The sequence below is a fragment of the Nelumbo lutea genome, chromosome 1, assembly GCF_056320005.1.
Source record: "Nelumbo lutea isolate HS-2025 chromosome 1, American lotus-T2T, whole genome shotgun sequence".
Lineage (NCBI taxonomy): Eukaryota > Viridiplantae > Streptophyta > Magnoliopsida > Proteales > Nelumbonaceae > Nelumbo > Nelumbo lutea.
The window spans coordinates 199,348,547-199,375,626 of NC_142684.1; the positions used below are offsets into that span (position 1 = coordinate 199,348,547).

Sequence of the window (27,080 nt, forward strand, 5' to 3'; positions counted from 1 at the left end):
TTGTCCACTGAATTATGCATTTAAGTTAGAACAATTTTATTATGTGGGCTTTTGTATAGGTGCAACTATCATGGATTATAATGAGTTTGTATTGTAATTAACATATACTTCTACCTCATAATTTGGTTGTGTTCCTTCTTGCAAGTTAATAGTATTGTTGTATGTGAATGTTTTAGCTACCTTTGGTTATACCACCTTTTGTGGATTTCAACTGCATACTGATCTACCTCAGAGAAAGTAAAGAAGTCATTTTAAAAATCTTAGTGGAATGTTAACTTTTGGTTGTTTGATCATTAAGATGCTAATATCACCGAATTTTTCTGCAGGTTCTGAAAAAGGCAGATATGATTCGCAAAAATGCAGTAGAAAGCATTTTGGCTGAACGAAACATCCTGATGACAGTTCGCAATCCTTTTGTGGTGAGCTACTCTGCAACTTTTAACTACTTCAAGGGCAGAGAGTATGCAAAACTACTTTTTCTAATTTGTGTTTCTAATCAAATGGTGAACAGGTCCGTTTTTTTTACTCCTTCACATGCAGGGAAAATCTATATCTGGTCATGGAATACTTGAATGGAGGAGATCTTTACTCCTTGTTGAGAAACTTAGGTTGTTTGGATGCAGATATGGCCCGTTTATATATAGCAGAAGTTGTAAGAACTTGTCCAGCTCTTGTTATCATCCAGATATACAGCTGCTTATATCTGTTTCGTCATGGTTTATATAAGCAAATGTTCAACTTGGATAACTTTATGTACTTGTTAATTATTTCAGGTTCTTGCATTGGAATATTTGCACTCCTTAAATATTATTCATAGAGACCTGAAGCCAGACAACTTGTTAATTGCTCATAATGGCCATATCAAGGTCATTATCTTGCTTATTTATTTATATAAATCTAATAAATTCTATGTATTTGCATAATTGCATGGACATAATTCTGGCTAAATATTAAAATGTTCCTTTTGCTTTTCTTGACGATTGTGTTATTTTATTTTTTATTTTTATTTTTTGTGTCTAATATGACTACATGTCCAAAAATGAAGCCTGGCATTTGAAAATCTTTCAAAGTCAGGTGTTGTTTTTTACCCTCTAATTTAATTTTGTGCTATTTGATTCTGGTCTTGTTTTCCAATTTCTATCAACATTTACTATGTTGCATAATGTAAAACAGTAAACCGAAAGTACTGTAGTAATGATGATAAGTCAGGTGAATAAAACATTGATGATTATTGGTGATTTGTATATTTTTATTCAAGAAATTCCAATACCAGAAGTTCTTGAAAATATGAATACTATGAAGATAATGCCATATCTAAAGTTTTACTGATAATTTCCTATGCCATAACAATGTTTATTCTCTTGTCTTATATGTGTGTGTGTGTGTGTGTGTGTGTGTGTGTGTGTGTTCCATATAAGAACCTACATCATCTCAAGGAAAAAGCATCACCCAACAATCAAAAGTTAGGAACATTGTCTGGTATTATCCACAACCCCCAATTCCCCCTAGAGAAGATAGATTCAAGATCTTAAGCACTTCTGAGGTAGAGAACCAATCCAGAAGAAGTGGCTCTAATCTTGGTGTAAATCCTTGGTAGACATGAATCCTCAAATCTTCTCCTATTCCATTCCTTCTGTATATGCTGAAGAGAAGGAAAAAAGGGGAAAAACCAACCAGCAGTTTCCAAAATGAAAATAAGGCCATCTTTTCCCAAGTCACTACAACCCAAAAGAGATAGAAAGAAGCTCCAACAATCTAAGATGGAGAATATGCTCTAACGAGTCCTCCCAAAAACAGGAGCTCCACCTCCATCTTCTCCATCTTTCTTCAAAATCCATTATTTCCATCACCCCTTCAGATAATTACATTTTACATGGTTATTGGTTATATGGTTTTTCAAGTAGATATTGCAAATAAATTCACAATATCGCTCCTGAATTTTAGAATTAGAGGCAGTATTCTGGTAGCCACTTAGCTGAATATATAACCATTTATTGGTGCATGCTACTCTATTCAATACTCAATAGGCTTTCATATGATTTGAATGTTGTTATGTGGGAGAGTAGGACAGCATAGCAATTCTTACATTTTAAGTTAGTTCTAGGAAGTTCCAATCTATTTCTTTTTGACTTCTTTATATAGCCATATGAAGCCTCCAAAGCAAGGCTTTCTGATACTTCTCATGTTTATGCTCTGCAAGAATCAAGATTATTTATTACTTTCTTACATGAAACTGACATCTATTCAGTGGACATATCTTCATATTATCCCACTGTTTTTCTTCAGTTGGGGACCCTCCAGCTTTTATATATTAATTCAACTATGCCCTTGCTGTTGTTAATTTTAATTGCAAATCTCTAGGACTGTTGCCACTATTGGTGAAATTGTTTTCTTGGTCCTATGCTTGTCCTTGGCTTCTTGACCAGGAAAAAAAAATGAAGTTACCAACTGGCTTAGTTGGTAAGGTCTCTAGCTGGTTTGTAGCGGAGACTTTGGATTGAATTCCACCTTTATGGGGGGGGGGGTTGTAGGTTTGTGGATAGGCTACCTCACAGGAAGAGTTAAAGAAAACAGGTGAGTTTTGTGATTTAGGGTTTAAATCAGTGATTGAAGGTGGCACTCAGACTTTTCTGAGTAGATTTCACACTTTGGAGAAAGTGGTTTTCAGTTTTAGGCTTTCTCCAGGGCTGATTCTAGGGTTTCCTCTGAAGAGTGATCAGCTACTGGTTTTCAGCCAATTCTTCATCTGTTATTCCTTTTCTTTGGGCTCTTAGAAAAAGTTTGTGGGCTGTTTTCAGTTTTAGGGGTTGCTGAACAACTTCTGAAGGGACTAGTTTGTGTGGAAAGGAGTGAAATTCTGCAATTTTCTCCTAGCCTGTGAATCACTTGGGGTGTGCTTAGCATGAGACAACCGGGAATGAATTTAAATCATATGGGGAAGGACTTATGAGGGCTGGAAGTGTTGTAGGCAACAATTCTTTTCAGATTACCATAGTAAAATTTGATGGAACAAATTATTTGGAGTGGGCCCCAATTGGCCATGATGGCCATTGGGGGAAGAGGAAAGCTAGAATATGTGGTAGGAGGCACAAAAAAATTAGCAAAGGAAGATCAATGACATGCTAAGTGGGTTCAAGAGAACTATCTTGTTATGACTTGATTGTACAATTCCATGCAGCCTCATATTAGCAGAAACTATATTTGGGCAAGTAGATTCGGGATAATATGAAAAAACATATTCTCAGCCCCTTAATGTTGCTAGGTGAACAATCTTAAATAGGGGGAGAAACTTGTATCGGTTTACTTCTCCACCCTGAAATCATTAGTGTGGAGATATATCTTGATGTATATTATTAGTATAGTCCCTGTTCTACAGTACACTTATTGTTTTATTTGTTCTTTTTTTTTTTTTTATCTTCCAGCCCTATAAGGGCATTCTTGTAACTGTACGTTTCTTTTAATAGAAAAGGGGCTCCTTGGGGTGGAGGTCAACTATTCAAGACACCCCTGAATCTGCTCTTCTTTGCTCTCAATTCTGCTCACATGGTATCGGAGCGGGTCATTTGTATCAGCCTGGGAGTTCTAGTTTCTGTACAAGATTGAAGAGTGCTTTTCAAGGCTTCCATCAGTACTGTTCAGATTCTGATCTGAATCTTCTTGGGGCTATTTCGATCAGCACAAAAACCCTCATTTTTTTGAAAAAGACGCTTGACAGGTTGGTTTATCCCACTTTTCTCTCTTTCGGCTGATCCAATCAGCCTTTAACTCTAGATCTGGTGTCACTCTAGACCCCTCTTGCCTTCCATTCTCTTAGATCTCCTTTTCATCCTTCTTTTGAAGGGTTTTTGGTCCCTTCTTTTGACAGTCCTAAAACTTACCTTTTTTGGACTGTCAACCCCTTTTTTGCTTGCTGAAGCTGTTCGGACCCTTCTTTGGACTTCTCTCGATTGCTGTAGTGCTGGTTCCTCTTTCCCTCTCTTGGGCAGAAGAGGACTGCTGTTTGGACCGATGTTCAGACTGGTATTTGGACTATTGCTGAACCTGTTTTTGGCTTTCTGTGTGATTTATTGTTTTCTGCTATAATGCCTTCAGACAAAGGGGATATTATTCCTATAAAACTGAATGGACAAAATTATGGAATGTGGAACACTTGATTTTTAGGTTGAAGGGAAAGGTTTGGAAGGACACCTGAATGGGACTGTCACTAGACCAACTGAGGCTGAGGTCAAAGCCTTACAACAATGCAACTAGATACCAACAAGATTGTTTCTTGGATTCTCAGCTCAATTGATTCTCATATTTCTGTACCTACGAGGAGAATGAAAACAACCTATGAAATGTATTTATATTTGAAGAAATTTTATCAACAGTCCAATATGTCTAAACAATATGAAATAGAATCAGAGATATTTGCTTACTGTCAAGGAGATGGAAGGATACAGGAATACTATGCAAGCTTTCTTGATTTGTGAGCTGAATATGAAATTTTCCATATTGGTCCCTTAGACTTAGCAGAATATGTGAGATATCTCCAGAAACATTTCGAAAATAGGAAAGCAAATCAGTTTTCTGTGAGGCTTAGACCTGAATATGAGATAATTAAGTCCAATATTTTGAGCTGAGGAACACTTCTAGATTTGGATTCTGTTTTGGGGGAGTTACTGAGAGAAGAGACTAGGGTTCTCACTACAACTGGATTTGATGGAAAGATGATTGAAATTGGGGCTGAAACAACCTTTGTAGCTCATGGAGGTAAGAAGTCAACCTCCAAGGACTTCTCCAAAACCCAGTGTTATGAGTGTAAGGGTTTTGGACATATTGCCTCTCATTGTAAAAAGAAGAATGTGTGCACCTATTGCAAGCAACATGGTCACATCATTCTAGATTGTCCAGCCTGACAAACTAAGGGTTCTAAGAAAAAGACTCAACCTTGGGCTTATCAGGTAACTAAGGGTTCACATCATTCGACAATTGGTACCCTCTGCCATTTCCTCTACTTTTTCTGCTATTAGCTTGTCTTGTAAGTTCTCTGGATATTGTTCTTCTCCTTCACATGCTTGGATTAGAGATTCAGGTGCCACCAATCATATGACAGGAGGCTATTTCAATCAACCAAATGAGTTTATTGAAACTCACCATAAACACATTGTTACTGCCAATGGTGAAAAGTTAGACATTATTGGTAGTAATGACTTATCCCTTAAACTGTCATCCACTATGTCCCTCCCTCTTTCAAAAAACCTCTTAGTGCTCAACCTTACTACTAATTTGATTTCTATTGGCCAACTTGTTGGTGAAGGAATGTTCTTACCTTTTCTCATGATGGTTGCTTGATACATGATCGGTACATTGGGAAGGTGAAAGGGAAGGGGCATAGGTTTTTCCGTCTGTTTGCGTTGGAGTTTGAGAAATCTCAATCAGCAACATGCTTGGCTTATCTTAGTTTCTATATGTCTGGTTCCTTGTTTGAGTCATAGAAATAATGTTTGTGATTTATAGCACAAATGATTAGGTCATCCATATTCTCAAAAATTGAAGTTTTTGTTTGATTTTGGTTTAATTAAGAATAAAATTCCTCTAGTTCATACCTTTGATGTTGCCTTTTGCTTGAATAAAAGTCATGTTTTACATTTTCTTCACACTTATGAGCATGCTGCCGTACCTTTTGAGATTCTACACAGTGATGTTTGGTCTGCTTCTATTACTTCACGATTGGGATACAAATACTTTGTATTGTTTATAGATGATTGTACCAGATACACTTGGATTTATTCCATACTATTGTACCAGATACACTTGGATTTATTCCATACTATTGTACCAGATACACTTGGATTTATTTCATACTATGGTCCATACTATGGTGTCAGCATCATACGTTCAGATTTAGGGGAGAGTGTACAGATGGAGCCTTTCAGGCCTACTTGAGGAGTTATGAAATCCAATCTCAGCGTAGTTGTCCAGACACTCCTCAACAGAATGGTGTAGCTGAATGTAAGAATGGACATATCCTTAGTGTTGTGCGGACATTACTACAGGAATCTCACGCTCCGACTTCGTTTTGGGTAGAAGCAGCCAATACAATTGTGATTTTGATAAACTATCTTCCTTCTTTTGTTCTTGGCAACACTTCTCCCTTCCAAAAACTTTTTGTTATCCCTCAGACTTATCCAATCTTCATGTTTTTAGTTGTCTTTATTTTGTACATCTTGTTCGTTAATGTTCTAAATTAACCGCTTAGTCTACTATGTGTGCCTTTGTGGGATATAGCCCTGACCACAAAGGATTCTTATGTTATGATCCTTTATTTGGCGTATTTGGATTTCACAAAATGTTGTGTTTCTTGAACATATTTTTTTCTTTGTTGGAATTGCTAGATTGTCTACTCCTATCTCTATTTTGTAGGACTTTGATTCAGATAACACTCCCACTTCCTCTACTGAGAAAGTGTAGAGAGTCTAGTTCGAATGGGCCCTAGCCCATTGGTGTCTTTCTTATTAGTTCTTTCTTGTTATGTTTTCTTATTGGGCCTTTTCTTTATGGGCCTTTAGCTCTTGTTTATGCTTTCTAAGTATAGTGCTAATGTGGACGCCTACTTAAGGGAAATTTTGTAAATTATGTAACTTAAGTAAGTTTATTAAAAGATTTGTGGGGGAAAAGAGGAGATTATTGAATTCCTTTCTTTCTCCTTTCTTCTCCAATGTTCCTTCTTGTTATCTTCTTCTTCTTCCTTACTTTCTTTTGCTTTAATCTAAAATATTCTACTAATTTTATTGATTTGAATCACATCTGGAAGATCTTCTCGTCTTCACTCGCAAGAGGCCACGTGTTCCAGATCCTGTGCCTACAACTCCCCTTCCACCCAGTCCAGAGCATCCACCTCCTGCACCTTCTGTAAGTGACATTTTGCCCCAAGATCCTCTTGTTTCAGATGGTTGTTCTCCTATTCCGCTTTGTCGTTCTACTTGTATTTCTCGACCTCCTGACGACTATGGTTTTCCTTCAAGCCATAACCCTTTTTCTGTTGTAGTTTCTTCTACAGAAGTTGCTCATTCTTATCGACAAATCATTAGGAGTCCTCATTGGAAAGAAGCCATGGATGGCGAGATTCAAGCCCTCCATGAGAATGATACTTGGGATCTTGTGCTTGTTCCTCCAAATGCTTTCATTATTGGTAGTCGTTGGGTCTACATGATCAAACTAAAATCAGATGGTTCCCTTGATCGATATAAGACTCGGTTAGTTGCCCAAGGATACAGTCAGGAATATGGGATTGATTATGAAGAAACATTTTTCTAGTTGCTAAGATCACCGCAGTTCGCATTCTTCTAGCCTTGTCTGTTGCCCATTCCTGGACTATTTACCAATTAGGCATGAAGAATGCTTTTCTTAATGGTCAATTAAGGAGACAAACTACATGAAGCCTCCTCCTGGATATTATAATTGATTCTTCACGCATTTGTCACCTAAAGAAATCCTTGTATGGTCTGAAGCAGGCATACCAAGCTTGGTTTGAGCGTTTTCGAGATGTTGTTGCAACTGGGTATATCCAAAGTTCCTCTAATTACTCTCTCTTTGTTAGGAGAAGGCCCCAAGGTATTACTATTCTATTGTTGTACGTTGATGACATGCTTTTAATTGGGGATGATCATGACAAAATTTGTGAGTTGAAGTCCTTACTTCATAACTCCTTTAACATGAAGGACTTGGGCGCTCTTACTTATTTCTTGGATTTGGAAGTCCGCCGTAGCAGTTGGGGGTATTTTATTTGTCAGTAGAAATATGTGCCTCTGATCTCATCAAATTAGCTGGAATTACTGATGAGAAACACGTTGATACTGCTCTGGAGTTGAACGTCAAATTGTCTAAATCTGAAGGTCTAGTTCTTCCTAATGCTATTTTGAGAGTTTATGGTGATGTAGACTAGGCTGGTTGTCTGGACACTCATTGATCCACTGCTAGGTGGTGCATCTTCATGGGTGATTCTCTAATCTCTTGGAAATGTAAGAAATAGAGCTGTACACAGGTTGATTCGGTTGGGTTATACATGGTTTTTTCAACCGAACTGACTATGTCAGGTTGACTACTAAATCAACTGAAACCGATCCAGAGAAATAAAAAACTGACTTGCAATAAAAACTATCGATCAATCGGTTTGTTTGGTTTCAACCGAAACATCATCTTGAAGCCATCAAGCACTTTGTCAAGTTTGATGCTGTCGCTTGCAAGGCTCTGATTAGACCTGAGAGCTAGGCCTAAGGCTTTTCATACTATACCTGAGAGCTAGGCCTAAGGCTTGCCGTACTATACTTGAGAGTTGGGCCTAGGGCTCAGATTAGACTTCTTACTACTGTCCTATTAGCATTAAAAATCCAGACTTGTCATATTATATCTGAGAGCTAGGCCTAAGACTCAGGTTTGACGTCACATTTCCACCCTCTTGCACATTATGTCATAAAAAGACTCGTCTTTTTTGCTTTTTTTTGCAAAGATTAAACTAGAACATGCAAGCATCATTCATATGGCCGCTTCGGGTCGGTTTACTTCGGTTTACAAAGTTATAATCCGCAACCGAACCAATTAGTCAGTTTATGCATATTTCTAAACCGAAACCAACCAAATTAAGTTAAAAACCTGCGACATCGGGTCGAGTTGGGTCGGTCTGGTCGGTTTTTGACATTCTATGAACAACCCTAGTAAGAAATAGAAAACTGTCTCTAAGTCTTCTACTAAAGCTGAACATAGAGCTATGTCTTCTGCCTGTAGTGAGATTGTTTGGTTGAAGTCTCTCTTCATGGATCTTGGTACTCAACTTCCTACTCCTACCCCTCTATATGCAGACAACTTAAGTGCTATCAAGATTGCATCTAATCCTGCTTCCTTGAGAGGACCTAACATATCAAGGTGGACTGTCACTTTATTAGAGATCTTTTCATTGTTGGCTCTATATCCCCTCCTCATGTAGCCTCTAACATGTAGATTGCCAACATGTTCACCAAGGCCATGACTAAGGGTTGACACCTCTTTATTATGGGAAAACTGATGTTGTCTATGCATCAATTTCAGGGGGAGTGTGGAGATATATCTTGATGTATATTATTAGTATAGTCCTTGTTGTACAGCACATTTATTGTTTTATTTGTTCTTTTTTTATCTTTTAGCTCTATAAGGGCATTCTTGTAACTGTACATATCTTTTAATATAAAAGGGGCTCTTTGGGGTGAGGGTCGACTATTCAAGACACCCCTGAATCTGCTCTTCTTTGCTCTCAGTTCTGCTCACAATTACGGCATGATATTGATCACTTGGGGACAATTAAGCACCTGTTTGAGAACACTTATAAGAAGTATTTCTTTTAAGAGCTGGGACCACACATTAAGTGATTATTAAGTGGTTTTGTGTGTTTGGTAAAAAAGTGGGGAAAAAGTACTTCAAAAAAGTGACTTCAAGTTGGCAAACGGTGTTTTATCAGAGATGAACAAATGGGAATGTAACATAGATTAAAAACCATATCTATGTAGGTAACATGAATCAAACTAAGGTTGTGGACTAACGTCTTTGCTGTTTTATCAGAAAATGGCAAACGGTCAATTCGCAAAGCTTCTAGACGATAACAAGCTTAAGGGCCCAAACTATGCCGACTGGTACAGAAAACTTATGCTGGTCCTAACTTCCGAAAAGTTAGATAAGGTGGTGAAAAATCCTGCCTCGGAGCGTCTGGGTGATAGGGCTTCTGAGGCCTGTAGGAGGGACTACCAAGATTGGGAGGATAAGAACTCCCTAGTCCGCTGCTTTGTCATTGCCTCACTGGACAACTCAATACAGAGGCAGTTCGATCAGATCGAACTAGCCAAGGACATATTGGACAGTCTAAAGACAATGTATGAAGAGCAGAACCGTTCTACTCGACAGAAGGTCCTGAAACTGTTCATGACCGCGCAGATGTTCAAAGGGCAGAATGTTCATGACCATTATCTTCGGATGATGGGCTACATTAATGAACTCGAAGCCCTTGGATTCGGGCTAGATCTTGGCATGCAAGGGGATGCCATCCTAAATTCTTTGCCCTCTTCCTTCAATGTGTTCACTATGAACTACAACATGAACAAGCTGAATGTCAGCGTCCAAGAACTCAGCAACATGTTGCAGAGGGCCGAGGATTTACTTAAGAAGGATGAGCCTGTGGTTATGCTTGTTGAAGCTAACAGATCGGGCAAGAAAAAGAGAAAGGCAAAGAAGCCCCAGAAGAAAGCTGCCAAGCCCAAGAAGCAGAAGAAGAACAAGGCATCTGATGTCCGTCACTTCTGCAAGCAGACCGGCCATTGGAAGAGGAACCGTCCTGCCTACCTGGAATCTAAGAAAGGTAACGTCGAAACTTGTGTCATAGAAACTAACATGTTAGTTACTTTTGTGTTCTGGTGTGTTGACTCCGGGGCTTCAACTCATGCGTGTAACTCACTGCAGGGGTTCAAAGTTAGCAGAAGATAGAGTGAAGGCGAAGTGACACTATTCTTGGGAACGACTGCAAGTGTTGCAGCTGCGGCAATAGGAACCATAGAATTAGTTTTTAGAGGAGTGCTTGTACTTAAAGACTGTCTTTATGTACAAAACTTGATAAGAAATTTAATTTCTATTTCTAAACTGTGTGCTGATGGATATACTATTTATTTTAGTAATATGATTACTGTTAAACGAAATAACAAATTCATCGCATGCGGGAACTGGAGAACGGTCTCTATGTTCTACATCCTTCTCTGGAAACTAACTTAACCGAAACTACGTCGGTCGAAAATCCCAAGAAGAGGACTCGTGATACAGTAAATCTCACATGCCTCTGGCATTACCGACTTGGCCATATCGGTGTTGACCGAATCACAAGGCTGGTAAAGGATGGTCCTTTGGATTTTCTAATCGTAAAAAATCTTCCCACTTGTGAGCCTTGCCTCAAAGGTAAGATGACTAAACGACCATTTGACGGTAAGCCTGAAAGATCTGCAGGCACACTTGACCTAATACATACTGATGTATGTGGTCCCCTGAGTGTTAGGACACGGAATCAACACGTGTATTTCATCACCTTTACATTTGATTTTTCACAAGTTCAGATAGGAAGTCGAGAAACAGTTAGGGAGAGAAATTAAGCCCTTCGATCGGATCGAGGTGGCGAGTATGTCTCTGACGAATTCAGGGACTACTTAAAGGTCAACGGGATAGTGTCACAATTAGCTCCTCCTGCTACACCTCAACTCAATGGTGTTTTAGAGAGGAGGAATAGGACCTTGTTGGACATGGTCCGGTCACTTCTCGTATGCTCAGAATTACCCACATCCTTTTGGGGATATGCATTAGAGACCGCTATCTATGTGCTGAATCAAGTTCCAACCAAATCGGTTCCGAAAACTCCATATGAATTATGGACCGGAAGGAAGCCAAGTGTAAGACACTTGAAGATTTGGGGTTGTCCTGTTCACGTTAAAAGAATAAGTGCGGACAAATTGGAATCCAAAACCAGTCGTTGCCTATTTATAGGCTAACCAAAAGATTTGGTGGGTTATCTATTCTGACCCAAGTGAGCAGAAAGTGTTCTGCAGTCGAAATGCCCAATTCTTAGAAACTGAATACATTCTGGACACCCATCGTCAGGAAATAGTTCTTGATGAGGAGAGCTCAGGAGCAGTGGGAGATGTCCCACAAGTTCTAGGTAGTAACCAACCTAGAAGATCCACTCGGGTATCCAGGTCACCAGTTGGATATGGTTATGACCAGGATAGTTACCTGGTGGAAGCCTTGACTAGTGAGGAGGATCCCGTAACTTACGCGGAAGCTATGTTAGACATAGATTCCCAGAAGTGGGTGGAGGCCATGAGAGCTGAAATGGACTCGATGGAGACCAATGGAGTCTGGACTCTAGTAGATCTGCCCTCCGGGGTAAAAGCAATTGGTTGCAAATGGATCTACAAGAGGAAGAAGGGCCCCGATGGCAGGATTGAGACCTACAAAGCTCGATTGGTGGCGAAAGGGTATACTCAGAAAGAAAGCATCAATTATGAGGAAACCTTTTCGCTCGTGGCCATGCTCAAATCCATTAGGATCCTTTTAGCAGTAGCAACATACCATGACTACGAGATTTGGTAGATGGATGTCAAAACCGCGTTCCTGAACGGAGATCTTAGTGAGGATATCTACATGCAGCAGCCGCAAGGCTTCATTGCTGCTGGTCAGGAACACATGGTATGTAAACTTAATAGATCCATACATGGACTTAAGCAGGCTTCTAGGAGTTGGAACATCCGTTTTGATTCTACAGTCAAAACGTTTGACTTTGAGCAGAATCCGGATGAGCCCTGTGTTTATAGGAAGTCCGGTGGGGATAAGATCACCTTCTTGGTGTTGTACGTGGACGATATCCTACTCATTGGGAATGATGTAGGAATGTTGACTTCGGTCAAGGTATGGCTATCATAGCAGTTCTCCATGAAAGATCTTGGAGAAGTTTCATATATACTGGTCTTCGACTCTATAGAGATAGATCGAAGCGGATAATTAGATTATCCCAAGCTGCTTACATTGACAAAATTGTCAAAAGATACAACATGGAGAACTCCAAGAAAGGAAACGTTCCTTTCAGGCACGAAGTCACTCTCTCCAAGAAGATGTCTCCCAAGACTTCTGAGGAGATTGAAGGCATGAGAGACGTTTCCTATGTCTCAGCCGTAGGGAGCATCTTGTATGCCATGCTATGCACTCGCCTGGACATTGCTCAGGCGGTGAGTGTGGTAAGCAGATTCCAAACCAACCCAAGGTAGGAGCATTGGACTGCTGTGAAAAACATACTTAAATACCTTCGAAGGACAAAAGAGTTTTGTCTGGTATTCGATGGTAGTTCACTACAAGTTCTAGGGTATACCAATGCCGATTTCCAGTCAGATCCAGACGATAGAAAGTCTACATTTGGGTATGTTTTCACGATAGGATCGTGTGTTGTTTGCTGGAAAAGCAGCAAACAGGGGTCCACTGCAGATTCCACAACCGAGGCCGAGTACATTGCCGCAAGTGCAGCTGCCAAAGAAGCCGTGTGGATGAAATTCATACACGAATTGGGAGTGATTCTGTCCAGCACATCACCCATCCTGTTGTTGTGTGACAACAATGGAGCGATTGCCCAAGCTAAAGAGCCTCGGGCCCACTCGAAGTGAAAGCACATCAAGAGGAAGTACCATGTACGGCGGGAGATCGTTGGTAGAGGGGACGTCCTAATTCAAAAGGTAGCATCAGCGGATAATGTGGCAGACCCATTGACCAAGCCACTTACATAGAAGGTGTTTGAGAAACACGTGGAAAGTATGGGACTCTGGCTTGTACCAGATTGGACCTAAGTGCAAGTGGGAGCTGTTAGACAGTTTTGTATGCCCTTAGCTTCAATCCGATTTGATGTACTTTTGACATTTAGTGTAAATAAATAAAGTGCATGTTTGATTTATGTTGTTTGGTATAATTCTGTGTAAGACCCTAAAACTGGACACTTGATGAGACACGTGTTAGTTTTAAATGTTTGCAGCCATTGGATAAGTCTGGGGAGATTTATCTTGTCGGACAAAGGTAATGATCGGGAATGCACTCTCTCTGATGGAAACCAAACTGCCGACAGTTGATTTCAATCGTTAGAATTTTGTTTTGCAAAATTTATATATATATATATATATATATATATGTACGGTTTCAAAGTGTGTGCAAATGGTTTTAATTCCCAGGATCCATGTGAGTAGAGAGTGTGGCACTGTTCCTTGTAGCCGAGGGAGAGGTCCTCTCTTGTCGGGCAGTGCTTGATCATTAAGGGCTGAGAGGTTAAGTGTAAGACCATTTAGGATAGTACTTGATGGGCTAATCTTGCACCTGCCCACTGTCCCTGGGTTTTTATAAGATGACTTGGCCCAGGGACCACTTAATGTAAGTGTTGGGCCCATAGGGTCCATGCGATGGGCTCAGGGGTTTGCTGAGCTTTTTAGTGAATTCGGTTGGGCCTTGTAATAAAGACTAGGCTGAACCCATGTGGCTGGTGTGTAGATCAATGCTTGGGTCCCACGCCATACAAAGAAGCCCAACTGGGCAGCAAATTGGAGACTAGTTAAGCACTGAATACTTAATGGGCCAAAAGCCCATTTCGAGCTGGGCTGATATGATCACCCATCTATGGGGCGAATCTGGGATTAAAGTTAGCAAAAGGATTGGGCCTTTAACCTTATCCACTCTAGGAGATCAAATTCAAATCAGATTTGAATCTGGTAACCTCCTGATAAGATCAGGAGTAAGCTAACTTAATCCGTAGATAGGATTAAGATCATCCCCTATCCAAATACTGATTTGGATTGGGATAACTCCTAATTAGGAGGTTTCTTAATCAAGAAGAAAAGAGGAGAAACCCTAAGTGATAGAATGAGATTTTGAACCTAAGGGTTTTTGGCAAGAATACATCCTGCGAATTGAGATAGGTTCTCATACACACTTCAGAGAGAAGAGAAGCAATTTCAGCCATCTTCGTCTCAGGAGATCTCCTCCAACCACCCCACACTTTCTGACAAGATTCGATCTTTGAAGGAGAAAGAAATCAAGAAATCAGTTCTTGACATCAGCTTTGCAGAAAAGACTGAAAAGGATTTGGTGCTCAGAGTTTCCAGAGGATTCTTGCGAAGGATCCAGTGTGTAGGACGCACTCTGCTAGTTCCGTTCCACATACAGCTGTGTCATTTTCAGCAGGAGCGGATCTTGGTGTTCTCTTTGGGCATGAACACCAATTTTGGGAGATACTGCTTCTCTGGATCAGTTTTAATTCCTCCTTTTCCTTTTGGTTCAGATCTGGTTCGATTATGGTTCAAGTAGGATCCTTGAATATTGTATTCTAATTTAGGGAATATGATTCCCAGTTGGAAGAAGGTAGGAAAATTTTTGAAATTCACCCATCCATTCCGCAACCTATTTGGCATCCATTAGATGGATCCTGCCATTCTTTCATCAGCCTCCTGGGTTTGTACCACATGGGTGTGAAGCAAAAGTCTATTAATTAAAAAAATCTTTATATGGTTTGAAGCAATCCCCAAGGGCTTGGTTTAATAAATTTCACTTGGGTCTTCAACAAATAGGGTTCTAGTAGTTCTAGTCTGACCATACTTTTTTCGTCAAAAGGAACCAAAAGAATGTCGTGGTCTTGATTGTGCATGTTGATGGCATTGTGATTACAGGGAATTGGGACTCTTGAGATTTAGAGAGTCAAATAATCCCTTGTTGTGCAGTTTGAAGTGAAAGATCTGGGACAACTACGTTATTTCTTTGGTATTAAAGTTGCCTGCTCTCAAAAGGGCATCTTTATGTCTCAAAGGAAATATATCCTAGATCTCTTACAAGACATAGGAAAGTTGGGAGAAAAGCCTATAGATTCTCCTATTAATGGAAATTATCGACTTGGTGATTGTACTAGAGAACTAGTGATAGATGTCAAGAAGTTTCATAGGTTTGTAGGAAGACTTCTTTACTTATTAATGACTCGGCCATATATAGCTTATGTTGTTGGTGTCCTTAGTTTATGCATGCTCCAAAAACCTCCCATTTAGAGGCAACTGAGAGAGTGCTCAAATATCTAAAGAAATATCCAAGAACTTGGATATTATTCCAGAAATATGGTCATCTGAAAGTGGAGGTCTACACAAATGCAGATTGGGTTGGAGCAGGTGATGATAGAAAATCAACTGGTGGATATTGTACCTTTGTTGGTGGAAATTTGGTCACTTGGAGGAGCAAAAAACAAAGTGTAGTGGCCTGATCTAGTGCTAAAGCCGAGTATAGGGCATGGCGCATGGAGTTGCTAAATTGCTTTGGGTAAAGAATTGGATCGGAGAGTTGGGCATTTCCGTTGATGGTCCAATGTCTCTCTACTATGAGAACAAGGTTGCCATTAATATTTGCAGCCAACCTAGTTCTTCATGATAGGACCAAGCATATTGAAGTTGAGAAGTATTTCTTAAGGGAAAAACTTGAAAAGGGAGAAGTTTGTACCCTTACATCAGTTCCAAGGAACAATTAGCCGATGTCCTTACAAAGGGTCTTCACTATTTGTGGCATAATGAGTTGTGTGACAAATTGGGCATGATTGACATATATGCTCCGACTTGAGGGGGAGTGTTGCCAACTACATACTTTTGAATAGAACTTTTCTCCCTCTCGTCTTCTTCTTTCCTTTCTCCCTTCTCTCTTTCCTCCTTCTATTTTTGTTTTTTCTTCTTGTTGGACTACACCCACTACTACTGTAGATGACATCCCTACTACCACCATTGATCCTCAGCCTAAGATGATCATGAACTTTCTATTGTAGTTCGCAAAGGAAAGTGCCATTGCACCTCATCTACTATCCATTGTATCTCAATGTTTCTTTCTTATGACCATCTTTCATCATTATATATATCCTTTTTGGCTTCCATTGTTGCTATACCCATTAGCAGATCAATATAAGAAGCCCTGGTGGTGCTTGAGTGGAAGGAAGCAATGAAAGTTGAGATGGATGCTCTTGTAACAAGTGATACCTGGGAATTAGTGGACCAACCTAGAGGGAAGAAAACCTGTTGGATGCAGATAGATATTCATAGTAAAATACAACGTAGATGGTTCAATTGAAAGATACAATGCTTGACTAGTTGCTAAGGGGTACACATGGGCTTATGGTATTGATTATTTGGAAACCTGCACCAATTGCCAAAATGAACACCATAAGAGTTTTGTTGTCACTTGCTGCAAATTTTTCAGGGTTGTTCTAAATGAATGTTAAAAATTTCTAAATGGTGACATGTAGGAGGAGGTGCATATAGAGTTGCCTCTTTTTTTTTTTTTTATGATATAGATGCTGGTAAGAAAGTCTGTCGGTTGAAAAAAGCATGGTCTGAAGCAATCTCCAAGAGCATGGTTTGATAGATTTAGACTTGCCTTGGGAAAATTTGGGTATGTACAGGCCTAGTCTAGTCACACTTTTTTTATCAAGAAAGTAGGTTTTGCCTTGACTCTCTTGGTTGTGTATGTTGATTATATTGTAGTAGTAGGAACTCGGGGAATGATATTGATGAGATTAGTTCTCTTAAACAGTTACTCAAGAGTTTGAAGTGAAGGATCTAGGTGAGTTGGGGTATTTCTTGGGAATTGAAGTGGCTAGGTCCAAGCATGGTATTTTCATCTCCTGGAGGAAATATGTCCTTAATCTTTTAGAGGAAACTAGAAAATTGGGGGTTAAACCTATAGACACACCCATTGAGCAAAATCATAAGATAAATGCAAAAGAGGGTGGGCCTCTTGATGATAAAGGCATGTATCAATGGCTTGTGGGAAAGCTTCTCTATCTTTGCCTGACACATCCTGATGTTTCTAATGCAATTAGTATATGCACTCTCCTAGGACAACCCATCTTCCTATTGTTGAAAGAATACTAGCCTACTTGATGAGGTGTCCAAGCCGAGGTATATTCTTCAAGAATAATGGTCATATAAAGATAGGAGTGTACATTGATGTAGAATGGGCAAGGTGTGATAGGAGATCCACTCTAGGGTACTATGCTCTTGTTGGAGGAAATCTTGTTTCTTGGAGGAGTAAGAAACAAAATGTTATTGCTCGCTCTAGTGCTGAAGCAGAGTATGTGTCTATGTCAAATGGTGTGGCTGAAGTGTTATGGCTGAGATCCCTACTTGGAGAATTGGGCATTAAAATTGCTGCCATTGGTGTTTTATTGTGATAACCAAGCTGCCATTAACATTGCTCATGACCCAATACATCATGATAGAACAAAACATATTGAAGCAAATCGATATTTCATCAAAGAGAGAGAGAGAGAGAGAGAGAGAGAGAGAGAGAGAGAGAGAGAGAGTTGATTCTTAGGAAGTGTCTTCCTTATGTAGCTTCTGATATGCAACTTGCTGATCTCTTCACCAAAGCAGTCAAACAAAGTCAAGCTAGATAAAGATTTACGCAAGGTGGGAATGATGAATATCTATCCCAAATTGAGAGGGATTGTAGAGATACAACTAATTAGTTTGTGGTCCATTGGTTTATTATTATTGTTGTTTTGTTGTCAGTCATTATTAGTCTTTTCTTTCTTTCATATTGGTAGCAGGGGTATTCCTGTCAATGTATATCTCTTTTATTTGATTAATATAAATAGCAGCCAATGGGGCGGTAGGACATTTAGATCCTGCACCCCTTTTCTCATTCTTTTCGTCTCTCTCTCTCTCTTCTTCTTCTTCTTCTTCTCTGATTTCTTTCTTCTTTTTCTCCTTTTCTTTTCTGCTTTCTTGCTAAAACAGGTCTGATTACCATTGGTTACGACCAACAGCTTGAGTTTAGGTGTAGATGGAATTTGTAATGTTCTTTCATTTTATTTTCTTGTGCCTTTGATGTCAATGTAATAGAGTTTTGTATTTGGTATTGTTGCCACGGTAATTGATAATATTTATTTGTCATCTCTCACAAATCTCTAATCCCTTCTGTTACAGTTGACAGATTTTGGGCTCTCAAAGGTTGGTCTTATTAACAGCACAGATGATCTATCAGGTCCAGCAGTTGGTGGCAGTGCTCTTCTAGGAGATGAACCAAAATATGCTGAACAGCATACACCTAAATGGGAATGGGACATGGTTTGTATTCTTATATTAACCTGAAGTAACATATACTGTATAAACCAGTAAGCTTATTTATTTTTTTTTCCCTTTTGATTTTTAGTTTCTTGTGCTATTCTATTTCTAGGTACAACTGCAGATTGGTGGTCTGTGGGTGTTATTCTTTTTGAGTTGCTTGTTGGTATCCCGCCATTCAACGAACAACATCCACAGGTAGTCATCTGATATTGACAACATATAGACTTTTCCAAATGCTTCTAAAAAGCATTTAAGATGCTCCTTTTCATGTTTCCAACTTGGCAATTGAATTTTTCTGTGATTCATTTTGGGGGTTTTGGTGTATTGATTGGGTATTTGAGGGGCATCGGGCTGGTTTGATTTTCTGGGTTCTTTTTGTCATTTTTTGTTTTGTATTCTATTGTTATGTGTAAGGGGCTTTCGTTAACTGGGACTTATTTAGTTTGGTTCTGGACTTTGTTGATTTGGGTTTGTTTTTGTCTCCTTGGGGTTCTTTTCGGGTTGGTCTTCTTCTTCAGGTGATTGCTCATCACCTTCCTTGTATCATCTTTTTTGGTTCAATAAAATTTCTCTTCTATCTTCAAAAAAAATTTGAAATTTTCTGATCTTCTTGTTTTCGGTTATGTGTGTATGTGATCACAAACTGCATACCATTTTTAATCCTAGAACTTTTATTGGAGGGATTAAATTAATCAACCAAATACATTGGCAATCCAATTACTATTCTTCATCCAATGATTTCCTTTTAAACCTGCAAGGGTGCAACATATGTACCATATCATCTATTTTGCACTTAACAAGATCTTTGTGAAATATTCATCAATATTGTTTTTTTCCTTTTTCATAACCTAGGAAGTTAGTTACAAATATGTTCTTGAAGCATTTATGAGGAAATCAGTGCATTTCAAATTCTGTACCATTTCATTTTTATAGACATACAGAGCCAACACTCTTTACTATTGGTTTGTTATTTATTGCAGCAAATTTTTGATAATATAATGAACAGAGATTTACCCTGGCCACAAGTACCTGAAGAAATGAGTTATGAAGCATATGATCTGATTGATAAGTAAGTTCCTAAAATATTGATAGGAAATCACCTTAGACCAGTGATTTTTTAAAGAATCTCAATGATTTATCATGCACATATTTTTTTTTTTGATAGTAAAGAAAAATTTTATTAAAAGAAAAATGAAGAAGGTGACTAGGGCTGTAATCGGATCAGACTCGAATCGGATGCAGCAAAATCCACATATGATCCAATTACTGAGAACGTACATCCGAATCTGATCGGATGTAAAGACTCGGATTCAAATTTGAATCCTAACAGACTCGGATCGTATTCAGATTTAATTCGACTCCACTATAAATTTATGAAAATACCAGAAAAATAAAAAATTTATTTACATTTCAACATTTGTATATAATAAATTAATATAAATATAACATATTAAGTTTATTATATATAAATTCATATATAATAAATATATAGAATATACTTTTATAATTTTAAATGTAATTATATAAAATTTATATATTAAAATTAATAAATATTGTAAAATAATCAGATTTGGATTTTAATTGGATCGAATGGGGTCAAATCCGAATCTGATCTGATTACATAAATACGTCATCCAAATCCGAGATAATCGGAATGGATGTCGGGTCGGCCTCGAATTTTTGGGTATCATTGACAGGCCTGAAGGTGACAAGATATTGCAAGGGGAGAAAAGGAAGAAAATAAAACCCTTACATAATAGCACCCCTTCATATCTAGCAAGATAAAAAGTCCCTATATCTAAACCATAGTTGTCAAGGCGTCACCTAGGCGACTAGGCATCCTTGGCTGGGCACCTCGCCCAAACACCTCGACTTTTAGGAACTAGGCGCCGGCCTAGGCAACAAAAATGACAAGGTGGGCGCCTTTTATAATATCATTTATATTGCTGTATCTTATTAATGTATGTGTTAATACATTTTGTTATATATAGCATATATTATCAATTATACTTTGTTTTAATGTTTTACTATTGAAATTTAAAAGATCAAAGGGTTTTGAGAAGAGAAAAAGAAAGAAAGAAAGAAAAGAAAGAGGAAAGAAAGAATAGAATAGTAAAGTTCTTTTTTTCTATTCTCTCTTTCTGTAATTAAATAAAATAGAAACTCCATCCTTGTTTTTTTCTATTTTACTTTCCATCTTGAATATTTATCATATAAAGTTAATAACCTTCTTTAGCTGCTAATTAATATGAATTTGCTCTATTAAATACTTATTATAGTAGTATTATTTTTGAAAATAATGAAATTAATATATGTAAAAGATTTTCATCTTTTAGATGTGTTGATTTGCCACATTTTTAGAGGAAATTTAATGTTCTTAATAAAGAGAATTGCTATTTTTTCAATTAGCATACATGCTGAATGGTATATAAAACTAGGAAACTAGCCAAAAGTCAATTTTTTTTATATTATAAAATTTTTATTGCCTAGGTGACTAGGCACCCCAGTGTCACCCAGAATCGCCTAGACACCTTGAAAACTATGATCTAAACTAAAATGCCAATCAGTAAACTTCTTGCCAACTCCCAACAACAAATCAGTAGAAACCGCTTTCCAAAAATTGCACTTCACAACTAGCTTCTATATTTTCTCTCGATAGGTCTCACAACTAGCTTCTATCCTTCTTTATAATAAATCTTATCCTCTGATATCACCCTCATCCTAATGATATAGCTGTCCTTTCGCTTTATTAATCTTCTTCTTCCTAGAACATCCATATTCCTTCCTTCTTCCCTCAATCTCTCACTTAGATTTTAAGGTGGCATTTGGTTTGCTAATAAGTCTATGGTAAGTTACTTACCAAGAAGTAACTTATCACATAAGTTACCTATAATCAGCCATAATTTTTTTGCATCACCTAATTTACTTAAACTTATCAAAGTTGTTATATAGATGGAAGGACTAAGTGTTTTACTTTTCTTCTGATGATCAGTAGAAAAGTTATGTGGCGAACAAAATACCTCCAAGTGATTTTGTTCTCTCTCTCTCTTTCTTTTTCAATTCCCACAACCACATCTGAGGCCCTTTGGCCAATGCGTTCCTACCATTTTCACCTCTCCTTACCCCCACTTCCATCATGGAAAACCCTACCACTCTTCTTATCCCATAGTCCTCTATTCTCATCCCAGCACACCTTGATCCCTATAGACCTCTTTCTTTTTCTTATCACTCTCCCTCGACTTCTTATGGCAATCCCATAGTATTCTAGTCCTATCTCAACTTCCCAATATAACCTCAATAATACTTTTCTCTGTTTTGTACCTCCTTCCTTAAAGTATCCTCTAAACCATTGCACTGGATTTGAAGATGAAGGGAGAAAGAGGGAAAAAACCCATGCTGTATCAGTCATAGGTGTGTCCCTTGATGATGTAGGACCAGCTCAGTTCTAGTCCTTAGAGAATGTTGAATGGTCTTCTTGGTCAGAGTTTTATGGCCGTCAATGGCTGTAATGGCTTCTTGAAGGAATAAGAGAGAAAACAGGGAGAGAAAGAAGAGAGAAAATACCTGGAATCACTCACAGGGTGCCTGGAATCACTATAGGGCATGGGAATCACTCACCATAGCTAGCATAAGCTGAAGAAAACTCAATATGATTCATTGCCTTTGTGTAAAACGTCCATACATATTTATAGACTCTAAACTCATAATAATCCTAGGAGTCAAACTGTTAGGCTCAGAATAGTCTTAGGAGTCAAACTATTAGACTCAATGATCCTAGTAGGACTCAAACTAAGCTGTTATATCCTAATTCAATTCAAAGAAGACTCAATAACTCTAATCCTACTTATGCAATGACTCTGAAATTTTAAACATAAACAAACTATAACTAGACAATTTAAACCCTATCATTGAACCCCACAGAAAATTGCAAAAATGACAAAAATACCCCTACTATCCTAAATACAGAAATACATAAAATATCATAATATTCCAATTTTGACTCTTCAGCTCCTGCATCACTTGATCCCAATTTGGAGAAGACAACAAGAAGAAATATGGAGGAAGGAGAGAAGAGAGAACCAACACCATAATGGTTAGTGGCCACTAGAGGTGGAGTTCTTGTTTCAGTAATGGAGTTCGTGCTGGCAGGTCAGTGGAGGAGATCCTTGAAGATAGAAGCAAAAAATCTCCTGTTCGAAGAGATGAGAATTAAGGGGAAGGTAAGCCTGAAGGTAAGGGAAGCGAAAAAGGGTACAATATTGCTGGAAGGATTAGAAGTGATCGAGTGGCTAAGAGAGTTCATAGCTGGAGCCTGTTCAAAAGGTAAGCAGATAAACTGGCAGGATTTTAGTACATTAGAAGGGAAAAGATATGTTGTTGAATGTAAGAGGAATAGAAAGGGGTTTTTCATAGCTTTGGCTGAATTCTTTGGTAAGGGACAAAGGCAACTGGTGTGTCTACCAGTAGGAAAACAGAACCAAGGTTGGGGGGAAGTTGACTGGTTGCTCAAAGAGTTCTTAGCTCAAAGATTAGCAAATGAGAAAAAAGCCTCCATAAGGGAGGAGAAGGTATATCTCAGCAACAGCAGGGTAGAACAAGGGCCAGTGGTCATGGCAAAAACAAAAGGCCATTGCAGAATGGTGGGAGGTCTAGAGAGAGAGGAGTGGGATTGTAAGCTTGTGATACAAGCCAAGGAAAAGGTTAATGATTGGAGGAGGGTAGCTGACTTACTGGCAACCAGGTTGAAGCTGAAGAGTGTCTTCATAGTAACCCCCTTCGATAACTGTAAAGCCATCCTAGATCCATTAGAGAATGATTTGGAAATATCAGCTATCAATGTTCAGGCTGAGTTCGGATCATTCAGTCTTCAAATGGAATCCAACATCTAACTCCAAGGATTTTTTTGTCGAAGATGGTGTGGTGGTGTGTGTAATAGGCTTGCCATTCCATCTATGGAAACAAGAAATAGCAGAGTCTATAGCTGTGTTGTGTGGAGGAATCTTGAAAGGTGCTTTCTGGGGAGATCTTTACTCAGTAGCAATCCTGCTAAGTGGTGTGAAGCCAGAAGACATTCCATGAAAGGAAGAGATACGAACAGAGGGGAGCTTTGTCTCTGTGTGGTTAGCTTCCTCCATTGAAGCAGTGCTGTGGAAGGAGGCTCGTATGGTAGGAGGGGAGGAGGAAGAAGAAGCACTACGTGGATTTGTGAGAGTGGTTAATTCAAATGGGAAGGGATGTTTCACTAAAAAGGGCCAACAAATTCTGGGAAGCAAAAAAGTTTTGGGGCAGTTGGAAGGTCAAACTTGGAGAAAGCAAGAAAAAATTTTGACAAATGGCAGATCCTTTGCGCAGGTGGTGTCAGGGGAGACAAACAAAAATTCACTAGTTTCGAAAGGGAGAGGGCTGAACAACCTCAAACAGGGAAGGTTGCTGGTTCGACCATTAAATCAGGGGGGCGTGACCTTTTAAGTGGTCACGTGGGACGAAAAGAAGGGCCCAATCGAGTGGATCCACTTGATGATGGGTCGGAGAAGGCATCTCAAATAAAGGCTGTAAAGGTGGGCTCCCATAGGCTTCAGCCCAAGGCCCATTACAAGATAGATGGGCCGAGGGGTACTTTAAGTAAGCACGTGACTGGGAGGAGGGACGAGCTGATAGACGAAATTAAGCGTCTATCTTCTTCTACCCCGAACCCCTCCTCTCGTTCGAGCAGTTCAGGCGCAAAAATATCTCCAGATTCGCAGTTGTGAGGCTCTCTACAGTGGGTCCCATCCAACCTGGCGAACCGTCTCTCACTAGATAGGCGAAACCCCAGATACCTCAAGCCTAGTGATGAGAACAGAACAGGGATTGAAGACTGGTCGAGTGAACAAAACAGCAATAACGATTCTGATAGAGATGAAACACTAAGTCTAGGAAGTCTGTCTCCGAAAAGCAACAATGATTTTTTTGAAACAAAAAGTTTGCATACAGAGCTGTTGTTTTTAGAGGAAGAGACTGAAGAGGCAGGTGGCGAGAAGACTAGAAATGGTGAAGAAAATGGTTCTAAAGCTGTGAAAACTCCTCCCTTCGTCGAGGGAGCTGACCCAGAGTCTACTGAACTACAGGATGTTGGTAGAGAGGGACAAGAATCGGCTGTGAGGATGGATGCGGGTATTCCAGTGTTGGAAACACAGAGAAAGGTCTTCCAAGTGGGTAGGTCGTCAGGAAGTGATTCTTTTACCATGTCTACTTCACAATCTTGTCCCAAAAGGGGAAAGGCTTTAAAACCAGTCGTCGCCTGTCAGCAAGTCATTTCCAGTGATTCTAGTCCTACCCCCGTTCTATCAGGTATGGGTGTCAATTCTGTTTTAGGTACTGACTTGTTTGCTCTGCCTGTAACAGATATCCCAGCTTCCCATCCTGGAGGTTCTGATGCAAGAGAGAGGGTGATAGTGGAAGGAGGAGAGAGGGTGTTGGAAGGAAGTATTAAGGGGTAAGGGGGAGGTGGACAGAATTTGGGAGTTGATCTGTGTTAGAATGCTCGAGTCAAGGGTATTTTGGTCATTCTGGATTATCTGCTTGAGAGTGAAAGGTCTATTGTATCTGAGTTTAAGTTATGTGTCCCATCTTCTATGAGGGACAAAATGGTCTTTTCTGTAACTCTATGTTTTTGAATAAATACAAGTGGGTCAGCTAGGGGAGAGTGATTTTGACTCTCTTCTAGTCTGGCCGAACCTTTCTTTCTTCTTCTTCTTCTTCTTCTTCTTCTTCTTTCTCTTTTCTTTCTTCTTCTCTACTTCAACCTAGAATCTGCTAGGGTTTACTAACATGGTATCAGAGCTGTAAGGTTCTATCCTCATTTCTTTCTTGCTGCTGTTCTCTTTCTGGGTTCGCCGCCAACTTTCACAGTCATCTTCTTCCTTTTCGACTGACCTGAGTGGAGGTTTGATAAGGGGCTGAAAAGGAGCTGTCGTTTTGTGGGCCTGGAGGTGAGGATGCCTCCGGCCGTTGTTGTGGTGGTCGTTGGAGTGGTATACTAAACCCTCTATTCAGTATCAAAGAGGGCTGAATGTGGACAGGTATGAATACTACTGTTGTTTGTCCAAGTAAGGAACTGTGAATGTTTCCTTTTGTTTCAAAAGTTGGTTGTGGTGGTGCTCAGTGTGACTGATATGCATCTCAGTCGTGTTCCTCTGCATTTCTCTTCGTATGTATGTTGAAAGAAGAGTTGTCGACTGCTGAAGTTCACAACAGCAGTAGATTGGTGGTGGTTGTGTCGTGGTGATTGGTGTATCTATGTTTCAAAATATTTAAAAGTGATCTCCTATACCTTGTGTGTAATCAGTTCTGCAGTGTGCAGCCCAAGTGTTTGATGTGAAGACTGAGTGATTTCAACCTTAGTGTATGGTGTGTAATGAGTATTTAAAGAAGCTGGAATTGGTGGTGTTATAAGTGAAATAAGTCTTGTGAAAGAGTGAGGTTGTGTTGTATATTTGAAGGTGAAATAATTAAGATGGCTTCATTTGAAAATGGGGATGATAACAAAACATGTGTCATGCTTTCTCCAGACTATCTAAGTGTTCAAATGACACCCATCAAGTTGAATGGTGAGAATTATGTCCCATGGGCAAAATCTATGGAGGTGTTCTTGAAGGCCAAGAGGAAGGTAAAACATGTAAGAGAGGAGAAACCTCCCTCTGATTCCCCTGGGTTCAGTGACTGGGAACAAGTAGATGCATAGATAATGGCATGGCTCTGGAACAGCATGGAACCAAAGATTAGTGTGAACTTCATGTTCCTAGATACAACTAAGGAAATCTGGGATCATGCTAAGAAGTTATACTCTGGACAAGACAATACAACTAGGGTGTATCAGTTGTACCAAGAGTATTTCAATTTGAAAAAGGGAGTCAAAGCTTAGAAGAGTACTATGCAAGTTTGAGGAACATTCGTAATGAGCTTAATGTGTATCATCCTCTAACATCAGATGTTCAGATCCAACAACAGCAACGTGAGCAGCTTGATGTGACAAGGTTTCTTGTGGGGTTGAAGGCTGAGTATGAGCTTGTTAGAGCACAAATATTGGGAGGATCTGCTCTTCCCTCACTTTAAGAAGTCTTTGCTCGTCTTAAGAGGACATCTATTGAGTCGGGAGAACATTCTTCTCTCTCTGACAGATCTGGTTTGGTAGTGACTAAAAGGGGTGGTCGTGGAAATAGAAGTGGTGGTGTCAAGAGTGGACTCCCAAGAAACCGTGGTGGTCACATGTTTAGTAGGGCTAGTGGCCGGACTGGAGGCCGAGACTCAGGGGGAGGTCCGGGAAGAGGAAGGAGTAATACTCAGAGAAAGTGTACACATTGTGGTTTAGAGGGGCACACAGTTAATTTCTGCTATGATTTGCGTGGTGCACCCAACACTTGGGCTAACCATGCTAGG

At 39.4% G+C, this 27,080-nt stretch overlaps 1 protein-coding gene across 1 annotated transcript in view; it reads left to right on the forward strand.

Moving 5' to 3' along the window:
• Positions 1-27,080, forward strand: part of LOC148880296 (putative serine/threonine protein kinase IRE) — a 112,545-nt gene that overhangs the window by 66,742 nt on the left and 18,723 nt on the right. Inside the window, 6 exon segments of the mRNA XM_088962164.1 lie at positions 327-419; positions 512-652; positions 774-866; positions 18,522-18,699; positions 18,748-18,857; positions 19,643-19,731. Of these exon segments, the coding sequence (XP_088818290.1) occupies positions 327-419; positions 512-652; positions 774-866; positions 18,522-18,699; positions 18,748-18,857; positions 19,643-19,731 (704 nt within the window).